General features: G+C 45.3%; 1 protein-coding gene across 3 annotated transcripts in view; it reads right to left on the reverse strand.

Moving 5' to 3' along the window:
• LOC147620003 (ARM repeat superfamily protein) overlaps positions 1-22,525 on the reverse strand; it is a 90,429-nt gene that overhangs the window by 16,368 nt on the left and 51,536 nt on the right. For all 3 annotated transcript variants that reach the window (XM_086772127.1, XM_086772128.1, XM_086772126.1), the window contains 2 exons: positions 8,732-8,794; positions 8,381-8,647 (listed from right to left, as the gene is read on the reverse strand). In XM_086772127.1, coding sequence (XP_086628253.1) covers positions 8,381-8,647; positions 8,732-8,794 — 330 coding nt within the window. The remainder of the gene's footprint in view (positions 1-8,380; positions 8,648-8,731; positions 8,795-22,525) is intronic.

Consider the following 22,525-nt stretch of genomic DNA (forward strand, 5'->3'; position numbering starts at 1 on the left):
TACACAAACTCAAAACAATGTAAATGGAAAAGGCAAAGGAAAGCAAGTCTCGGTATCTCAGCCAATAACTCTGGCGTCTACCTCGAAACAAAAGGGAAAAATGCAGGTCTCAAAGGCTTCAAAGGGTTGGATCTTGCCAAAAAAGCCTTTTAAAGTAAAGCGACCAATAATTGAAAGAAACTATATGGTTCCTATGTCTGATGGCAAGCAGCCAAATGTCTCTATGAACACGAGAGATGATGGTACAACCATTGCTAATGCTTGGGCAAAATTTGCAAAAGGCATAAATAAGGATGTCCTCACAGTTTCAGGACAGCAATCCTATGTCACGGAGCATTCTAATGCTTACTTTCAAGATGATCTTAGTAATGATGTTTTGGATCCAAGTGATGTTCCCATGAATACGGCCTGACGTCCTATAATTACAGTTTCATGGCCTTGTACATTCTCTGCATTGTATATACATGACTACACCAATCAAATGCTGCATATAATGTCCGTGGGTTGTGCAAAACCGAAAAATGGCGACTTTTATGGTCTTATGTTGCTAGCATGAAGCCAAATGTGATATCTCTGGTCGATTGCGTTACTTTGCGGGATATAGTATTTTTTTATGTAGGCACAAGGGACTACTCCGGTGTGCTTATCATGGTCCGCAATGAACTGCACCCAACTCTTGCATTCAATGATCCAGCTAGACGCAAGACAATGTTTGTTGCACGGGGAAATTTTTGAGTTTGCTACGGTCTATGCACACACAGCGTCAGCCAAGCGGGCTGCCTTATGGACTAAAATTAGAGCTTATCCATGGTTGCATAATGCCTTTATCTGTGGTGATTTCAATAATGCGCCCTCGTTGGGAGATAATTCCTCGGGGCGCACACATATGCTGGCTTTGAAAAAGGTTGCTTGGGCAAACATGGTTGATGAAATACATGCAATAGATTTATGGCCACATGTCAGACGAGGGATGCTTGGTTACACTTTCTCACATTCGGCCATATTTTCTTACCATGCTAGGTTGGACAGATGGTACTTGTTAAATGCAAACCAATACATGCAATAGATTTATGGCCACATGTCAGACGAGGGATGCTTGGTTACACTTTCTCACATTCGGCCATATTTTCTTACCATGCTAGGTTGGCCAAATTGTACTTGTTAAATGCAAACCAATACGATGAATTTTTTTGCAAAATGTGGATTGCCATGCATTGCAACTATCAGATCATGCTCCGCTATGGATGGGTCTCTATTTTGGACTGCCAATAGATGATATGCCCTTGTATAACAAACGCCTGTTGCAAATAAACAATAGCTCTCTTACGTGACCACTTCCAACAAATGGTGAAGGATATCATCCTTCCGCTGGCCGCTCAGATGTTGCATGGTATAGATTTGTGACCCGTATGCAAGTTGCTATTCAAGATTATGGAAAAATCTTTTTGTATGAACAAAGGCAAATGGTAACAGAAGCAAAAGTCAAATGTCAGGTCTTGAGAACTAGTTGATTGCACCCCATTACAACCTGCTGAGGAAGAAGCTCTTTGTATTGCTAAAGAACAACTCGCTGCAAATGACGAGAAAACTAGAAAAATGGAAAGTGAGAGCCGAGGAGAAATGCTTGTGGGGTAAGGGCTGCTCCTCTAAACAATTTTTCCAACAGCTTCATCATGCCCGACAAAAAGATAACATTAAGAGGGTTGAAATGGACACAGGAACATGGACATCCACAAAACGAGAACTTGCAGATGCTAAGCAGCTCACTTTGCAGCATTCTTTGCTGCCCCGCACCTCCCTTCGCTGCATATGCACGCACCTAGGGAAGCCTTATTGGTTCATGACAAGAGAAAACTCACTGCAACTCGCTGCAAATGACAAGAGAAAACTAGAAAAATGGAAAGTGAGAGCCAAGGAGAAATGCTTGCGGGATAAGGGCTTCTCCTCTAAACAATTCTTCCAACAGCTTCATCATGCCCGACAAAAAGATAACATTAAGAGGGTTAAAATGGACACATGAAGATGGACATCCACAAAACAAGAACTTGTAGATGCATATGCAGCTCACTTTGCAGCATTCTTTGCTGCCGCAGCCCCCTTCGCTGCAAATGCAGGCACCTAGGGAAGCCTTATTGGTTCATGTAAATCCAATATTGTCCCTGGATGATGCGAGTACTATGGAAAGCCCTTTGCTGAAGTAGAATTAAGCAGGATTTGCATGACATGGGGAGATGGAAAGCCCCCGGTTGGGATGGACTACCGGTGGAATTCTCCGTGCAATTTTGGGACACCAATTGAAAGTGCCATTGCTATATATGATAAATCTTGCATGGGAAAATTGGGAATTGCCTTCCTCCTAGAAAGACGGAATGTTAAAACTCTTTCCAGAAAAGAGCTTGTGTGAGTATTTTGCAAATTGGAGACCCATCACACTCATGCAAGTGGCATACAAATTGGTTGCAAAAATGCTGGTTAACCGCCTCAAGGGCTCTCTCTATACACGATTGCATCCGGCGCAATATGGGTTTATGCCTCCCAAACACATTACGAACAACATTGCGAATGCGTACATTGGCATTGAGTATGCTAAATACACAGAACAAGATGTGCTTCTGATGCAAATAGATATTGAAAAGGCCTTTGACGCAATCCAATGGGACTTTGTGGCAAAAACCATGCGCCATATGGGCTTCAGTCGCAAAATGAGAAATATTGTTTACTGGCTTTGTCAAGATAGCCGAGCATCGGGCATTGTGGATGGAGAACTCACAGAGGCATGGAGCTTACGCAAATCGGTACGCCAAGGCTGCCCCTTGAGTGCGTTACTATATGCGATTGCCACACATCCACTGCTTTTACATATGGATCACCTTCTTGCCACGCATACTTTGCATGGGCTGGTTTTGCCATCAAGTGAACAATTTGTGGGATAGGCATATGCAGATGATTCCTTCTTTTTGCCTAGAAATGATCCGGATGATCTCAAGTCCGTAATGGAAGCACTTGACCTCTTCGCATGTGCGGCAGGCCTCAGTCAATTTTAGGAAACCCAAGCTCTTGCCAATGAAAATTGAAGCTTGGTATGCTCATATATGGCCAGGGCAAATAATTGAGCCTTCACAGATCGAGCGTCATTTGGGATATCTGCCGCCGCTGGCATGGACAATACTACTAATGCACACGCAGACTGGATATTACAACGCATAAAAGGAAAATTGTACTACTAGAAGCTTTCCACTTGGCCTCTGCATGTATGCCTCAGAATAGTGCAATCCATACTCATTGCATATATTCAGTTCTTTTTACCTCTTCTGTTTTGGCCAAGGGATCGGATTGATGCTTTTATGTCAGAAGTATTAGAGTTCTTTTGGAAATCAAAACACCATAGGAAGGCACTCAGGCGATTGTCAATGGCAAAGCTATGCACTCCCCGTATTCATGGTTTCCTAAACACCCTCAATATACATATACATGTCCTTGCACAGAAAGCTACTCTGTTGTCAGATTTTGCAGCACAGCGGCAGCCTTGGTCACGGATGCTAGCGGCCATGTGTGTTAGAATGAGATCTTCGGGCTTTGGTGACTGGACTACAACACACTGGGAGGTCGTGTTTGGACGTTTTGTTGGAAAGATACTCGGCTGCCCATTAAGCACGCACCTTATTCAAGATTGGAAGAAAGTATTACACCATGTGATGTGGAATGGCCGTGACATGATGCAAGGGAATTCACTGAGGGCTGAAAGCATACATTGGACTACGGCTCTTGCCCGCCCATTGGCTTTCACACAGCCAAGGAAAGCTTTCTTCTTGGCAAAAGAGGGCATAATTGAGATCCATGATGTGGTGGACCACGTTGGAAACATTAAGTCCTTCCCTATGGCTCGACATAGTTTTGGATTGGGTATGCATTATAGACCTTTGTGGCATCAGATATATGAGTTGTTGTCCCCCTTTGCACCAATACCACCGCTTTGTATTCATGACTGCCTAGCTGACTGGAAAGTTTTGGGGGTTTCTTTGGATACTATATCGGCTAAGAATTTATATGTGAGGCTGTATGGATTACACATGTATGTAATGATATGTGGCGCTTACAAAAACCATTACTACGGTGGAGGAAATGTTTTAAGAGATATCTGGAGGAGCAGTTTGCCATTGAAAGAACGCATGTTCCTCTCGAGATGCATGCTTGGAGTTCTCCCAGTGTGTGTGCTTCTGCACTCACGACGTATCTGTGCCTCGTCATGCCACCGCTGTGCCTCGAGATGCATGCTTGGAGTTCTCCCAGTGTGTGTGCTTCTGCACTCACAACGTATCTGTGCCTCGTCATGCCACCGCTGTGGTGCGCAAACTAAGATGGTGTTGCACGTTCTTTGGTCCTGTCCACATTCCAGACTGCTCCTAGACAGGGTTTCAGCTTCCTTGCGCATTAGATTTCCTGCACACTTTTTTGGGAAACAGTTCTGGATATTGTGAGTGCTTACAATTGCGCTCCAGCCTTATGCTGCGTTCTTCTGTTCTAAGCTCTGTGGACAATTTGGACCAGCTAGAACCGATTCATGTTCAAACAGCATATATCAGACACCTCCTTCAGGCTCTCCTTGCGACAAGTGTGTGTTAGAGTTGTGTATGCATTGGTGTGTGTGTGATGTGTGGTTGCGCTCGCCAACACTTCTGTAGAACCGCCAGTGGGCTGTTACTAACTCTACAGCAGCCCACCAACGGTTCTACAAAGGCATTTGCACCACCCATCTTTACCAATTCTAGTCTACTCCCTTTGCACACGTGAGTTTCTGTGTCTCTGGTGTGCGTGTACAAGCATACGTTGTGTGCAGCTGGTGTTCGACGTGACCTGCTTCCCCTCTAATGCGTCATCTCCCATCTTTATGCCCTCACACTTCCTTGCTTGCGACCTACTCTCTTTCTTTGCTCTATTTTTTCCTCTACTCAGACCTTTATGCATGCCTCCTTAGATACATATGCATTTTTCAGGCATTCTTTGCATACCTCTCTATATGATGCCTATCATATAAGAGACATTTCTCTGCATATCTTAGAAGTGTTTTCCCTCTGTTTATAGCTTCCATCCACTCTGGGTGGTAGCGGTTCTACATTAAGTTAATTAAAATCAATGGTTTCACTAAAAAAGTGTGTGTGGGTCAGTGTACAATGAACAACTGAATCTCTCCTTAGTGTGTGCCACGTGGTTCAGTATGGACTCTTCTTGGGATCAGTTGACTTCAAACAATGATGTGAATATCAAGGTTGACTATAAACAATGATGTGAATATCAAGGTTTATTATCATGCTCACAAGAATGATGAGCACAAGAAAAAGGTTCTCTGCACTGAGCTTGGCAGATCTCTCCAGGAGTTATCTCTTGAGGAACATTTTTGTTCATGATATGTTGATTGATGACTTTGTGGACAGTAAAAAGGATTGGCAATTTCTGGATCCTTATTTTCGGTTTGATATCCCTTTCCCTTCGGTGGTCTCACCACTGAAGTTCTCAAAATATGCTACAGTGGTTTTTCCCCCCTGGCAAAATGCCTCTTGTGAATGAGGTGGCACAATGGATAAAATCAGAAATGTAGTTGGTGGTGTGTTCTGCTGACAGAGGATTTTATGAGGTTCTTTTTAAAGAACCTAAACATGGAGTAGCTTTATTGTAGAAATCGCCTCTCATGTTTGGCACTCAGTTGGTTCATGTATTGCCGTGGTCAGCAAATAAAGACTACGAAAGTGTCATTAAACATAAATGCCCGACGTGGGTCACAGTGAAGCATTTCCGTGAACATTATTTGCCTATGTTGGCTCTTGATTGGGTAAGGTGGTTTGTCATTCTCGACCTACTAAAGATGGAAATCGTTTTATGACGGTCACTCCAATTCACGCTTGGCATCATCTAAAGGCAAGGCAAAGCCTTGTGATCTGGGATACAATCAGGCATGTTGATCCCTCAGTCTCTATTGGAATAAAATGTATTGGTAATAGACAGCTTGGGATCGGCCGTCGGAACTATGAGCTTATTTGGGGCACCTTTGCTGGTGCATGCTTTAAATGTAAACACGTTGGACATATCTCCAATAAATGTCCCACTGTAATTCATAAACCACCAACTGTGGCCCAGCTTCCGGTGGCGCCAATTTCGCCTTCTAATTCTACTGCAAATGCCATTCATGCGTCACCCTCTGCTACTATGGCTAAGCAACAAGAAAAACCAAAAGGCTCATTGCCTATAGTTAATCAGCAAGCCTCCACCAATAAGGTTGTGCACTCTTGCAAGTCTAAACGGAAAAGTACAGTGGATCAAGATGGTTTTGTTGCCCCAAAAAAGACTTTCAAGGTGGCTTTGTACAAAACTCATAATGGACCTAGACCCAAGAGAATGTAGCTCATAATGTGAATTCTTTAGTGGCTAATGTTCTCAATGCAAAAGCAAATCCCACTCCCAATGCGGTCTCACGTAATTTGGTTCAAGTTTTGTACCGGAGGTACTCAGCTCTTTGATAAGCATGATGCTATTTGGAATGTATTGCGGGATCCGAGGAGATCTGCGTATTCTCCTTACCGTTCACTCCGAGATTCTTTTGACCTCGGAGATCTTTCCTCTCAAGAGCTGGAAGTGTTTTCCCACTGTTTCTAATATCTAAGTAGTAGTTGTCCTACCTTGGGATAGCTATGAATGTACCATACAATCCTTAATGAAGCAGTGGTTTCACCAAAAAAAACAATGTATAAGCGCGCGTACATATATATATACACTAGCTTACATTTCTTTGCAATTTTGTACATAAAAGTTAAATGATAATTTAAAGATGTTAAAAAAATTGCAATAACAAGATGCATGGAATGGTGGCAAAAAATAATAATAATAAATCATACATACAAAAACCATAATTTTTTTATATGCACATACATATATGTATATAGGTGTGTGCATGTATACACACACACACACACACACACATGCAATGACCAAAGGGGGGGAGCCGCGTTTGCATCTACTACCTATTGGAAGAGAAATCTCTTGTGAAGCCCCTCTTCTGATGGGAGACATTTGGGTACGCGCTCTCAAGCCTCCAAAAGGTGGCTTTGAGAATCCTAGCTCAGGATTGCTCTTCAGGTGCATGTGAGAGGAACTGGAGTTCCTACTCACTTGTACACACGAAGTTACGCAATCGCTTGAGCACGCGACCATTAGAGCAGCTAGTGTATTGCTGTGCTAGCTTGCACATGGTGCGCGCGATGCAAAAGATGGAATCGACGAGACAGGTATAAGTTATAAGCATTCAAATTTCAAACTTCAATGTTTATTGAAACTAAATTCTAATACGTTGCTTGTCACTAGATCATTGTACAATGTAGGTGAATGTGGATGCATTCAAATTCACAGGGGACACTCTTGACAGTGTTAACAAAGAGCAAGATGAGGAGGAGAGACTCTATGCAGAGATCTATCGAGAGCTCGAGTCGTTTGATCGACAACCTACTCGCACCCGTCGTGGGCGTGGAGGTAGTGGCAGAGGAGTGCAAGTAGGAAGCTGTGGATGCACAATTCGTCGCGTTTCGAGGGACATTGTGCAGACCTATGTGCGGCATGGTTCGGGTAGCTCCACACCTACTGTTGCACATGAGGAGGCTCCCTTTGGCTTCTCACATGAGCTTAGGGGGCCCGAGTTCAATGATGAGGGCAACCTCCTTAGCGATGGCGACTTCGACGAGGCCACCGATGTGTCCTCTTCTTATGAGGATGATTTCAACGAGAGCTCTGATAGTGATGCCTTTGTCTAGCCTCTCCTTGGGCCTTGGACCTCTTTTTGTACTCGTGCCTAGTGCGCATCGCACCTCTATGGCTTATATACTTTTGTTTCACTTCAAACTTGTTTTTAATGAAATTTGGTTTGAAACAACTTCTCTAGAGTCTACCCTTCCAAATTGAAAATGTCTATGTTTGTAAGTGTTCTTTTATAATTAAAAAAACGTATTTTATCGTGCGGTGTCCCAAAATTTCATATGGTACCGTATTTTCCCATACGGTATCGTATTTTTGTACCATGACAACTATGATATATATATATATATATATATATATATATATATATATATATATATATATCATAGTATAATATATATACTATGATATATATATATATATATATATATATATATATATATATATATATATATATATATATATATATATATATATATATATATATCTTTGCGAATTTTGTACATAAAAGTTCAATGATAATTTAAAGGCATTTAAAAACTGCAATATCAAGATGCATGGAATGGTGCCAGAAAACGATCATAGATACAAAAAACATGATTTTTTGCTCATTAAAGCAAGAGTTTTAAAAGAGCTAAATTACCAAGCGACCACGATAGTTGCTATAATCCTTCGCATCAGAGAGCTCTTCATTGCTTGTTGTTGGGCCTTCGTTAAGCTGCACCTTGGAGCTTTTTTGGAAAAACCAATTGAATGTAAGATCCAAAAGTCTTGCATATACCTCATTTGAAATCAAGATTATAACACCCTTCTTATCCTTAGCAATTGGTCCCATTATACCCAGCTTCTCGGCTATTATTTCGCTTCTAGAGTCATATCCAGGATCTGATGGTATTTCTCTTAACAATGCCTGCATCAAAAACATGAAGCAGCCAGATATCACAAGGTACCAAAAAACAATCAGTCATTGATTGTAGAGGTTTCAACAACATACCAGCCAAAATAACAAGGCCGGAAATTGAACACCAATTTTACCGTGTTGGAAAAATCCAAGCATCTGCAAAGTATCAAAACCACACTTCATATTCAACTTAGTGAAAGAACCACCAGCACACATTGAAATACATGAGTTGAACAGCCTTCTAAAATGCATCATCTTAACAAAAGAAAAAAACAAGCTTGGAGCTCTCACCCCCCCCTCCCACCTGCTCGTACCCCCCGTGTGCCCCTCTCCACTACGCCAGCCCCTCCCTCTCCTCGTCTGCACAAACCTCCCCCACCCCCCCCCCCGTGGGGCCCACCCCTCGTCGCCCCTGCCTTCTTGCCTGTTTTCCACCTGCTGTTCCCTTTTGCCCCTTCCCCTGCCCCTTTTTTGCCTCACCCCTGTTTCAGCCTGCCGCCGTCGTCCCCCTTTTTTGACCACCTGACATGGCACTATAGGTCCCCACTGTGGCTATTCCCCCTCCTCCCCAGATGTAGCCTCCATCCGAGAGGGCTGAGGATAATCATCAATCCCTTCCCCTTGTCTTATTCGCAAGGGGAGGGCCCATTGTTAGGAGCCAAGCAATCGTTTTCATAAATACATATCCTTGCAGGCCTCTGGCCTTAGTAGCCCCATCCCCCCACCCCACCCCTGCCAGGCACAAAACGTAGAGGGAAGGGCTTGATGGTTATCTCTGGCCCACCGAGAGCAGCCAGCTGAAGAGGAAGCCCCCCTCTTCTTTATTGTTTATATCTCGCTCTAGGGATGTACTTGGTCGCACCCTTGCTCAGCCCCCAAGGCAGCAACTAGGGGGGAATAGCCACGATCAACCTACAGGACCTGGAGGCATACATCAAGACTGTGGAGGACAACACAAAAGGTGTTGGGAAAACAGAAGAAGGTGCTGGACAGGGTCCTGAACCAACATGAAACACAGTTGGAAGGCCTCCGCAAGGAGATAATAACAAGATTGAAGAATTGGCAGCAAAGGTGAACCACCAGGAGGAGGAGATTCAGATGTTGAAAGAGACCCAGATGCAACAACATGCAATGCCAGAGGCTTCCCCAGTGATAGGGGAACTCCGAGCAAAAATGGAAGCCCTAAAGGCTATTGTCAAGGACCGTACAGTGGAGGAAGGGGAGCTGAATATTCAGGAGGGTCTAAGGACGGACTTGGAGCACCAAGAAAGATTTGAGTGGAGGTGGTGAAGAAGCACAAACCCCCAAGGCAGATGCCATGACACTTTGCCAGATGATAGGAGTGGACAGGATTGCCCCCCCCTTTGCAGCTACATGGAGGGCTGGCAAGGATTTGACACAAAAGAAGCCCCTCATCATCAGATTCCCTAATGCCGCCAGTAGAAAGGCCTTCTTACACAAACAGGCTGCCCTCAACGGCATGAAGGTGTACATGGGGGATGATCTCACTCCACCACAGGTGGCACACCAGCGTGAGGTGATGGTGACAGTTCATGAGGCCCGTACAGCGGGCAAGTCGGCTATCTACAGAGATGGTACCTCTGAGCCTTTTGAGCCAACCTCACTACCTCTAAGCCATGCTTACTAGCCTCTGAGTCTGTGGCAAGGCACATGTTTTAGTTGGAGCAATAGGTTGTAGTCTTGAGCCCAAATCCTGATGGCTTAAGAAGGTCTTCTCATGACATCTCCACCTTCACTCTCTGAAGGGGGGGTTTGTTGGGTAGTCGGAGCTTCACGTGTATGTGACCGTCTTGTATGTGTACCCGTTTGTGTCCACCTTGTTACCCACTTGTGTCTGTGTGTGTAATTCCCCTAAAGGGTTAAATGTATGTGTGTGTGCAACATTAATCATGTATATGTGTGTGAACGCCTCCTACACCATCTACAGGAGATCGGAGTCCCATCTGACATGGTTTGGAGAATCATCGCCCTCTATGAGTCCGTCACCAGATGAGTGAGAGCCCCAAGAGGTACATCACAGGAGATTTCCAGCACTATTGGGGTGAAACAGGGCTGACCTCTATCACCCACTCTTTTCGGCCTCTACATTGATGAGATTTCAAGCTTCATTGATGGATTAGGCGGGGCTGGTCCCACACTGGCAGGCATATTGATCCCCATGCTACTTTATGCAGATGACATCGTCCTCCTCTCAGACTCAGCCAAAGGGCTTCAAACACAGTTGGATGCTTTACATGACTTTTGCACTCAACGGGACCTCTCTGTTAACCTTGGTAAAACCAAGGTAATGGTCTTCAATACCTCTCGCCCCTTCACATCCAGATTGAGCTTCACATATAGAGGGGATCCTGTGGAGATTGTCTCATCCTATGTCTACCTTGGTGTCACTTTCAGTGGCCCACACTTTACCATGGTTCCCGCAACACATGCCAGAGTGACCAGGACTTTCACTTAAGAACTCTCGTTATTACAGCAAAGCATTCCATAGGAAAGGCACACCTGTACAACACCTCCGTGCTTGAAAAGGTCTTCTCCATCGCTATCATGGATCCCACAACCCTTTCCCAAACAGCAGTAGGGCTGTACCAGACCACATGTCCTTCCTATAGTCACAGCTTGCATGTAACCTCGAGAAAACTAGAACCTGTTCACATGAATCCACAAACATGCTTTCCATATGAAACCAAAGACCTGTATCCGATAAACCATAGACCTGTATCCCATAACCATAGGCGTGTTTCCTCAATTCCAAAGTCCTGCTTCCTCTCGAAAACCAATGTCTTGTTTCCATGACAGATAAACCCACATATGCACCATCCAATCACGGTGCCAAACACCTAGAGAGAGAAAGATAGAGGACGTGTCAAGCAATCCCTGAATACACATAGGTCCAAGATAAAGAGCAACACACATCTCTTCCAAGAACATCATGCTGTGCATATGTAGTTTGATCCTCTGCATCCTATTCTCGTAAACAAAACCTACTTGCGAGAAGAAAGAGAGAGAAACCCCTTGGCTGTTAGCCCCTCGGTGCCTCCTTCGGCTCGCCTTCTTCCAAGAGAGAGATAGAGTCGTGCTGTCCAATCCAACAGTTGCCTTGAGATGTCTCTGCTGGCTTCTTCCACACATGCAACCTACCTGCATCCGCCTCGCTCCTGTTGCTAGCTGCAGCCCATATGCGCAGCCACTTGGTCTTCCACACGTGCAGCCTCTACCTGAAACCCACCTGGCTGCCCGACTGACAGCAGCCCCTACGCACAGCCACCTGGTCGCCTTTTGCTGGCAGGAGCCCATGCGCAGCCACCTGGTCACCTGCCTGGCTGCCCATGCATAGCAACACCTGTCTGGAGCCCAGGCACAGCAGCCTGTTTGGAGCCCATGCATAGCAGCGCCGGCTGTAGACCATGCACACAGCAGCCTGTAATAGCCCATGCGCAGCAGCGCCCAGCAGCAGCCCATGCGCACAGCCCATGCGCAGCAGCACCCGGCAGCAGCCCATGCGCACAGCACTTGCGCAGCAGCAGCAGCAGCTGCCTGGACACGATGCGCTTTCTCAAAAACGCCAAAAGCAAGATTAAGAACGCATGCTGCCAATATTAATAATATTTTTAAGCTTCAAAGGTTATTAAACCTTATAAACAATAAAATTCCCTTTTGTCCCCTTTCACACTTGGGCTGGCCACCATTTATGAGTTTCCTTTTCATATCCAACTAAGGCCTATTCACACTATCCGTGCCCATGCCCACCTGCTTGTTGTCCAGAGGGAAAAACACAGGGTCGTAACACAGCCTTGAGCTTACTTGAGCGGCAGTGCTTCCACGCACATTTCAAGGAGCCTAGGACGAAGGGCTGGCTTTTTGACGCCCTCTCATCACACCAGCCTTGATGTATGGAGCAGCCTTCTGGGGGCCAGATTTACCCGATGAGGATTGGCAGCAAATTGAGAGGCCCCATGTCATGATGTTCTCCCGTATGATCCGCACCAAAGCATCAGTCCCACACCAGATTATCCAGGCAGAGTTTGCTGCAGCCCCGATGGTAGTGGATGCACTCTTCCAAACAGTCACATACCTCCATCGCATCAGTCACATGGATACCCAGATGGCAGAGGTACCCGAGGCTTGCCCTGGAGTCCTCCAGACAGCTAGCACTTGAGAGGCACTCTGGATTATGGTATGCACTAGTTTCCACTTGGTTCTCAGTATATGGGCTCTGCATGGACCGCCTACCCCCCCTTCAGTACAGTTTGGACTCCCCTTTTCTCCGGCTATCTCACGAGGATACCAACCGGGTGATCCGGTTAGATCTTCTCAGCCTCTACACACATTGCACATGGATCACACCTCGGGAGCTCCCCACGAAGATGCACTTCTACAGAGATCACTTCCTCACACTCACTGAGGATGGATTCATCCAACAGCCGGGCTAGTTGAGTGTTCACATGTCCCATGCCATGCAGATAGCGATTGGCCAGATACGGGTTTCATCCCACCGCCTCAGAGTGGAGACAGGTAGAGCTGAGTACGTCTTAAGAGCCGGGAAGCTCATACGGATACCCAGACAGGAGAGGATTTGCCAACTATGCCACACAAAGGTTGAGACGGAGGAGCATTACATATGCCGCTGCCCAGTATACTATGAGATCCGCGGGAGGTTTCACTGTCTATTTCATGAGGGATTCGGTCCACTCTCCAGGATCATTGACTTCCAGGACCAGCGTTGCCTAGGCCTCTTCTTGCTTGAGCTCCACAAACACAGGGACACCTTCTTGAGAGAGCCTCGGCCCCAGCCACCCCGCCCCCTCCCTCGCCAGCCAACCATCACCAGTTTCTTCCGGACCCATGAGGTGGAGGACACCAACATAGTGGATCTTGTGGACCCTCCATGAGCTGCTCTGGACCTACCTCGCCCGAGAGGAGTTACCTCGGACCAAGCCTCTGCACACCCCCCCCCCCCCCCGCCGTCGGCCACGATCACCTCATCAGCTCCAAATCCAAGACATGCTCCACCGCCATCGAGCTACCTTTCCACCTGACATAGCGGAGGGAGACCTCTTGGCCATACTCATTAACCCCATGCTTGATATTTTGGAGTGGTATACCATCTACTCGGAGCTGATGTTGCTCTCATGTTTCTATGTTGTTAGTATTCCATGATGAGTTTCCATGGACAGTTTTGTATCACCCCGGTCAGATAGCTATGTTTAAGTTTTCTTTCTGTTTTATTTTCCATTCCATGATGAGATATGCCATGGACATTATTGTATCACTTTGGTCTCATAGGCCCATTGGGTCTTTAGCAGACGCTTAATATATCTTTCTTTCTCTACTCCATGATGGAATAATTCGAGCCTCCATAGCCATGGGCTGCCTAACCCTAACCCTAATACCTTACAATGCCACCCCTTATAGTCACCACGCATCTGTCATCTAACTCTAACTTCATCCACCCTCCCACTATCTCGTCCCATGCCCAACGCTTTTTGCCCACCCTCCCTCCCCTCCCCACCCCCCGGCCAGGCACAAAACGACGTGGGAAGGGCCGAGAGGGGCCATCTGGAGAGGATGCCCCCCTCTTCTTTATTGTTTATATCTCGCTCCAGGGATGTACTTGGTTGCTTCACTTGGCATCTGTTTTGTAGTTCACATTTATGGATGTTTCTTTAATGACTAATGAAGAATCTTTTCTTCGGAAAAATCAAAGAAAAAGACACACAGGGGAGATGCAAAAAAAAACGAAAAAAAAAAGGTAAGTGTTTAGCTATACTATGTACACAGAAAGTGAAAGCCTCGTAATTGTGGTTTTGAAATTGTTTTTAAGTTCAACAAACTGTTTTCACTATCTACATTATTGTGATGAACAGTCCATATTTGAGGTAAATCAAAAATTCAATCCAATGCACTCAACCTGCTGAAGTCGTCCCAAGCTATCAACACACACAGCTCACCTCTGCTTACAACATGCCTAGCCCTCATATGCACCCCGCACCTGTCAGCTAGCTCAACTTCACCCACCCCCCCCTCCCCCGACAGGCACAAAACAACAGGGGAAGGGCTTGATGGTTATCTCTGGCCCTCCGAGAGCGGCCAGCTGAAGAGGAAGCGCACCCCCCCCCTCCCCCCTCATTTTTGTTTATATCTCGCTCTAGGGATGTACTTGGTTGCTTCACTTGGAGTCTGTTTTGCAGTTCGCATTTGCGGACATTTCTTTAATGACTAATAAAGAATCTTTTCTTGGGAAAAACAAACAAAAGATAGACATAGGGGAGATGCACAAAACATGAAAGAAAAGATAACTGTTTAGCTGTACTATGCACACAGAAAGTGAAAGCCTCGTAATTGTGGTGTTGAAATTGTTTTTAAGTTCAACAAACTGAACTTCACTATCTACATTATTGTGAAGACGAATCCATAATTGATGTTAATCAAAAATTCAATCCGGAGTACTCAGCCTGCTGATGTCCTCCCAAGATATCAGCACGCAAAGCTCACCTCTGCTTACAACATGCCTACACCTCATATGCACCCTGCACCTGTTAGCTAACTTTAATTTTATCCACCCTCCCACTGTCGCGTCCCACATCCCCTGCTCTGTGCCCACAAATTGTGCTGCTGCCATCCTGCAAAGGCAGCCTCTACCCTCCTCAGCAAACCACAACACCAAAGTCTGCCTTTCCTGCTTAATCCTAGAAGGCCACACAGTCTTTTCTTTCTCTGCTTGGTTTTGCCTTACTACTTGTAAATTTGTAACACGGTGTCAGGCAAAATTCTGTAAAGGTGTTTTGAGTCCGTGTACATATGGCATGCATGGTTTGCAATAAAACTTTGCCTTGAATGCTCTGGCAAATGTACAGACTGAATGGCTTGCAGTGAGTTAGTACATGCATTTTTCTTGGGAGCAGGTGCTTGAGACTTGAAGTTTTAATGGTATGAGCTTTCTATTGGGTGTCTTGGATGTACTGGTGCAGATTTTTGGAATGGCCGTATGTCTCCACATCGCAGAGGGGTTGGGCATGATAGGCATGGTGATGAGACGTAGTATGTGTGTGGATTCCGGTGCTCAAAAGATCTTGATAAATAAGCATTGCAGTATGGCATGGGAACCACCTTTAAAAAAGTATATATATATATATAACACCACCAAGTGGCAAGTAACAAAGGAGCCACCTGGCGCTTCCTTTGGTTGCCAGCTTGTTCGCCAGCGAAATCTTCATGAAGGTTGGCGAAAGGAGTTTGGAGGGCGGTTGCCGCTTAGACAGAGGATACTTCTAGAGCGAGAGAGCTAAGGGAGAGGAGGTTTTTTGTGTGAAAAAAGGCGGATTACAAAAAAAAGCTTACGGGGTTGCCGCCTGGAGACTAAGGATTTTGGGAGAGTGCAGAGGATGGAGAGAGAACCTGCAGCGACGCTTGTTTGTTTTTTTCTTGTGTGAGCGACCAGAGCGAAGGAGAGGAGATTCCCTTTGTGTGCGTGAAAGGCTGACAAGGACGGGCTCTTGTTGGGCGGTGCGCATGGCTGGAGCGCAACGAAGAGAGAGCGGCCAGTTCGTGATGGAAGGCGCCGCTAGGTGGTGTCCGTTGTGAAGCCGGCAGTGGCCAACGTTGCGAAGGTGGTGAAGTTTAGTTCGCTGTGGCTGCTGGTAGCACAGAGAGACAGAGAGCTAAGGGGAGCGAAGCTGTTGGCGTCGACTAGGCAAGGAATCGCCTTGGGGACCAGCAGGAAGAGCGAAGGGGAGATGAGCTGGCGCCAACTGCAGCGGACAAAGAGAACAAGCCGGCGGGTCGACTGTCAGTGAAGAGAGCAGCGAAGGAGGCAGCTGACTGGGCGGAGGGGCCTCTGGTGTGTGATCAAGAGAAAGCTTTGGGCAGCAGTGTGTGAGTTGTTTGCTAAGCCACAAGGGCAGTAGGCCTACAAGGGATGTTGTGGGTCTTGAGTAAGAGGTGAGCGCGGGTGTGTGTCCGGAACAGCCAGCAGTAGCTCACGAGTGTATATGTGCATGTGGAGCAAATAGGGTGCGTGCGTATGTGTTGGGGAGTGAAGTGTTATTGCAGTGTGAGTGTGATATAAAAGGAGAGTGCGAGGAAGAGTGGGTTGAAGCTTTGTCAATTGATAAAAAGCTATGTGTGATGGATGACCCCTTGTAAATGGACAAATAGGGTTTGTGTTGATGATATTTGAGTGGCTTAGCCTTGCCGACAGATAAAAGGCCTTAATAATGAGATGTGTGAGCCGTTGAAGCTGTCTCTTCTTTGGTTTGTGTGAGATAAGAGAGAGATGTGGTGAGACGTGTATGATATCGTCTCTGGTGCCCCCATTTTGTTGTTATATTCAAAGTTTGTGAGTCGGGAGGCTATAGAGGCCTTGTGTTTGTTTCCTTGTTTCCGCCTCACATCTTTTTGGCGCCCCCACTGAGGATAGCTCAGGTATTTTTCTCAGTTTACAAGGGTGTATGCCCTAGGAGTTGAGGGTTTCAGGGAAGGTGTTTGTCTTGGGATTTAAGGTGAAGTTTGGGGATTAAAATGATGTCTTATCCAGAGTTTTTTGGTGGTCCTAATGAAGATGTAGCAGACTTCCTTGAAAGAATGGAGGTTGCGTGCATAAGCAACCATATCAATGAGTCGGTACAGGTGTTGCGGCTACTGAGCATCTGCTTGAAAGGGGATGCAAGGACCTGGTACAGAGCTTATGAGGAGTCATTGAGGGTTGCTGTTCCACGTATCGATATGACGGAAAATGGATTAAAGACAGCACTTAGCAACAGGTTCAAGAAGGTAGAAGACCCCGACAAGGTTTGGCATGCTGACACAAGGTGAGTTGGAATCAATTGATGATTATGTGAAGAAATTCTCTTTGTTGTGGGAGACTTTATGCAGGGCTTTAGGGGAAGACCAGGTACCCCCTGACATGATGAAGAAAAACAAGTTTGTAGCCGGGCTTAAGAGGAGTATTTGCTGGAAGGTGGAATTAAAGAAGCCCAGGTCTTATGAGGATGCGGTGGAGATTGCCAAATCAAAGGATTGGAAGTTGCAACGGATGAATCAGCTGGGGATGATTCCAGTTGTAGCACAGCCGAAGATTCGTAGAGTGGAGGCTACACCTATGAATGCAGTGATTGAGAGGATGAAGCCCGCTGAAGCCCAGGCTATGCAGATGGTACCACAAGCTAGTCAAGGAGTACCTATGGTTCCTGTAGGTTCTGATGAGGGATTGCGACAAGATATGAAACAGATGGTCGATCTTATGAAGAATTTGAGCTTAAATTTAATGGGAAGTACAGGTGGTGGACGTGGTAGAGGTAGAGGCAATAATCAAGAAGGGAAAGATGGACAGGCAGGGTATGGACGTGGTCGTGGTAGGGGCCGTCGTTTCATCCCTACATGCTGGAATTGTGGTGAGCTTGGTCATCTAAGTACAGATTGTGATAAGCCTCAGCGAATGGGTGGTGATATGTACCCACTACCTTCACAGTTACCTGACAGGTCAAACGACTATGGTATTGATATCAGGGATCAAGCAGGCCCCAGTGGAATCACAGCTGAGGAAAAGGGGAAGGCAAAGGTCGTGAATGTTGTTACTCTGGAGAATGTTCAGGTAAGAGAAGAAGGGGATGTGATGCCCGTTGGCAAGCGCACAACGGATGAAAGAGAAGGAAAGGGAGTGGCTGGCATAGTTACCACGGAACGGGAACGTTCCAGGAACGTCGGATGCTAGAACGGGAGCGGGAACAGGAACGGGAGCGGATCGGGAACGTCGCGGAACGCCACGTCATATGACATGTCAGCATATGACACAAAAAAATGTAACTTTTTGTATATGGATAGCCAAATATGCTTCCTAATATTTGCTCCCCCAAGACATGAACATACATTTCTGCAAGCAAAACAAACGTTCCGCAAAAAAAAAAAATGCGGAACGTTCCGACGTTCCGGGAACGTGCCTTCGCCCGGAACGGCGTTCCGGCGTTCCAGGAAGGCGGAACGACGTTGCGTGGTAACTATGGTGGTTGGACCCAGCCGTAAGAAGGGGAAGCAACACGAAGGAGAAGATGTGAAAGCCAAAAGAAAACGGAATCCTCGTAGAAGGTTCCAGGTGTCAGACTTCCCACTGGGGGATGGGCAAACCAGCTATAACCTGAAATCTGATATAGTGAACAGGAAGGCCAACATCACCTTTGGGCAGTTGGTGGAGATGGTGCCAAAATTGAGAAGACAATGGAAGGGACTTGTGAATCCAATGGAAAAGGAGTCAGAGAAGAGGTCAGTCAAAGTACTATCTTTAGAAGAGCTTCCAGATATTTGCCCTATTGTGGAGGTGTGGAGTAAAGGTAGGAACCTTGGTCAGGCCTATATAGATGGAGGAGCTCAAATCTGTGTGATTACTCAATCATGTGTGGAGCAGTCAGGCTTGAGGGTGTCTGGGGTTTCTGGTTTTCGAATCAGGATGGCTAATCATCAAAAGGGAAAATGTCTTGGTATGGTAAAGGAGCTGGAAATTGAAGCTTTTAATGTCAAAGCTACTGTAGATTTTCATGTGATGCCTGCGGGTCTTGGTGCTTTTCCAATTATTCTTGGACGACCCTGGTTGCGAGTGGTGGGTGCAGTACAAGACTGGAGGTATGGGACCATTTCTTTGCATAATAAGCGGGGTAATAAAAAATCTTTTGAGATGCATAGTAGGAGATCTTTGAATGATATGTGGGAGAGGCCACAGGATTCGAGTGAAGAGGAAACTACCACCAGTACTTCTGAATCAGAGATGGATTCATCGACTACTACTTCTAGCGAAGAAGAAGCAGATGTGGCTTTCCTAATATCAGAGCAACAAGGTAATGAAGATAAAGAAGTGCATGAAGTGGGTACTGAGGGAGAAGATACGTTGGGGTCGTATGAAGTGATCGAGGAATTACTGCAGCCAAAGATAGAAGTGAAGAAGAAGCAGGAGCTGATTGAAGGAATGCTGAGTGCGGATCTCTCGAGTGGAGAAAAGGTTAGATATGTTAATATGCTGTCTCATTTTCCAGAATTGTTTATCACCTCTTATAAGGAGATTCGAGGATTTAAAGGGCCAGATTTGAGGATTGAATTGAAAAAAGATGTAAAAACAGTTAGGCAGAAGCTTCGCAGGATGGGATGAGAACAAATGCAGGCCCTGAGAGAGGAAGTTGATAAGCTGTTGAGTGCAGGTTTCATTACACAAGTGGACACAGCTGAGTGGGTAAGTCCTACAGTGGTGAGTCCAAAGGATGGCAGGTGGCGTATATGTGTGGATTTCAAGCCTTTGAATGCTGCTACAAAAAAGAATCCTTACCCCTACCTTTTTTGGATGAGATCTTGGATACTGTAGCTGGCTATGAAAGGTACAGTGTTTGTGATGGATTTTCAGGTTATTTTCAGTTAAAGATTGCAGAAGAAGATCAGCGCAAGACGACTTTCATTACACCTTGGGGGTGTTTCTGCTACAAAGTCCTTCCTTTTGGATTGACGAATGGGCCAGCCTACTATCAGAAAAGGGCAAATTGGGTATTATCTCCTTTTTTGGGCAAGTTTGTCAAAGATTTTATTAATGATTTTTGTATATACAGCTCCAGGCAAGAGCATTGTGATAGGCTGGCTACAGTTTTTCAGCGTTATGATGAGTGTGGTGGTCAATTAAATCCAAAAAAGTGTTTTTTGGCTCAACCGAGGGTAAAGCTCTTGGGCCATGTTGTTTCAGAGAATGGTATTGATCCAGATCCTGATAAAGTCAAGTCTCTTCTTCTTCTTCCTACACCAAAGAATACAAAGCAATTGACTACTTTTGTGCAAAAGGTGAAGTATATGGCTCGATTTATCTTTCTATCTTCACAGTTGTTATATCCTTTGCAGCAAGCAGCAAAGCATGATCCTTTACATTGGTCGGAGGAGTGCGAGGTAGTTTTCCAAAAAGTGAAAGAGGTATTGGGTGCTATTCCTACAATGCAGGCGCCTAACTGGGAACAGATATTTTATGTCAACCCTTCAGTAGGTGAAGATGCAATTGGAGCTATGTTGTTACAGAAGGGGAAAGAATCACATTATATGCAACCAGTCTACTGTGCTAGCAGGGTAAAACTTGCTAGAGAAAGGTTGTTATCAGAGGTGGAACTTGTTATGGTTAGTGTGATGTATGCACGTAGGCGGTTCCGCCACTACTTGTTGCCTCGCCCCTTTGTGTTTTTGACGAGCTACACTTTTTTGCCTCAATTGATAAATGGCACAAATTTATCTAAGGCTATGATGAAGTGGGTGCTTGAGTTGCAGGAGTTTACTTTCTCATTCTTGGTGGAAGAGAGTACCAGGGCTACCTTAGCTGATCTATTGACATATAAGGAGAGTCCTCTTCTTATAAAGGAGGAGATCATCAAGAAGCCAGTTGAGGATGTGGTTGAGTTGGTGAATGCACACTTATTATATTTTGATGGTTCCTACAGGAAAAGCCATGATGCAGCCTCAGGAGGTTTGGTGCTTTATGATCCACAGGGTTGCCTTGTTTTTAAGAAGGGTGTTAAGGTGGATGCACATAGCAACAATGAAGCGGAGTATCTGACTTTGGAAGTTGGATTGCAAATATGTTTGAAGCATGGTGTACATAGGATTCGCATTCGAGGTGATGCATTGCTTGTGGTAAAACAGGTGTTGGGAGTTTGGAAATCAAAGAATGTTTCACTCAAAGAAATGTGTTTCAAGATTAAAAGCTTGTTGAAGGAATTTGAAGCTTGGAGTCTTAAGCATGTGGATCGGGGCCATAATGAAGAAGCTCATGAAGCAGCCCAGGGAAAGATTGGTGAAGTTTTTGTTCTTAAAGCTCATGCATCATTTTATTGTGGCACGGAGAATTTACAGGATGTTGAGGAGTTTTTGTTAACAGGGATGATTCCTAGTGGTATTGAAAAATCAAAAATATATGGTTTCATCAGGAAAGCTGCAAGGTATGTGATGGTTGGTGATGCTTTGTATTTGAAGCGAATTGACTTGATAATGCGACGGGTACCTTGGAAGGAAGAAATCTACAAAATTCTTAAGGAGAACCATGAAGAAGCATGCGGTGGACATTTTGACTCAAAGATTACTTTGCATAAGGTATTGCAGGAAGGTTATGTATGGCCAAGTGTACATAAGGACGTTAATCATTGGTGCAGGTCATGCAAACAATGCCAAGCTCATAGTAGACGGATATTAAGGCCTGAAATGAGGAAGACAATTCTTGCTTATGATGTTTTTTAAAAATGGGGAATTGATGCTGTGGGACCATTGCCTATTACCAGCCGAGGGAAGTGCTACATCTTGACTGTAGTTGATTACCTTTCTAGATGGGCGGAAGCAAAGGCAGTGAAACAAATTACTGCTAAGGAAGTGGCAAAATTTGTATATATCAGGATATTTGTTGTAAGTTTGGTGTGCCATTGGAATTGCTTTCTGATCAGGGTCCAGGTTTCAGGGCAGAGCTTATGGACTATTTGTGTACAAAGATGAAGATCAATCGCGCAGTTTTACCACACCTTACTATCCACAATGTAATGGCTTGAATGAGCGTTTCAATGGTGAATTGATTAAGATTTTATCTAAGGTGACGGAGCGACAAGGCAAGAATTGGGATCTGGAGTTGCCTGCTGCCTTGTGGGCTTACAGGACAGCAATTAAGACTGGTACTGGTTTCACTCCATTTCATCTTGTTTATGGGAAAGAAGCCTTATTGCCTATTGAGGTGGAGATACCAGCTGTTAAAATGTTGGAAAAGCTTTTGGAAGAGCCTAAAGATGCCCTTAAAGAGCGGCTGTTATATTTACAAGAAGCACAGCTGAACAGGGATAATGCTTTGAAGCATTATGAGGATATGCAGACAAGGACGTT

Source organism: Cibotium barometz, chromosome 32, assembly GCF_041138505.1.
Source record: "Cibotium barometz isolate CiBa-2024 chromosome 32, ASM4113850v1, whole genome shotgun sequence".
Lineage (NCBI taxonomy): Eukaryota > Viridiplantae > Streptophyta > Polypodiopsida > Cyatheales > Cibotiaceae > Cibotium > Cibotium barometz.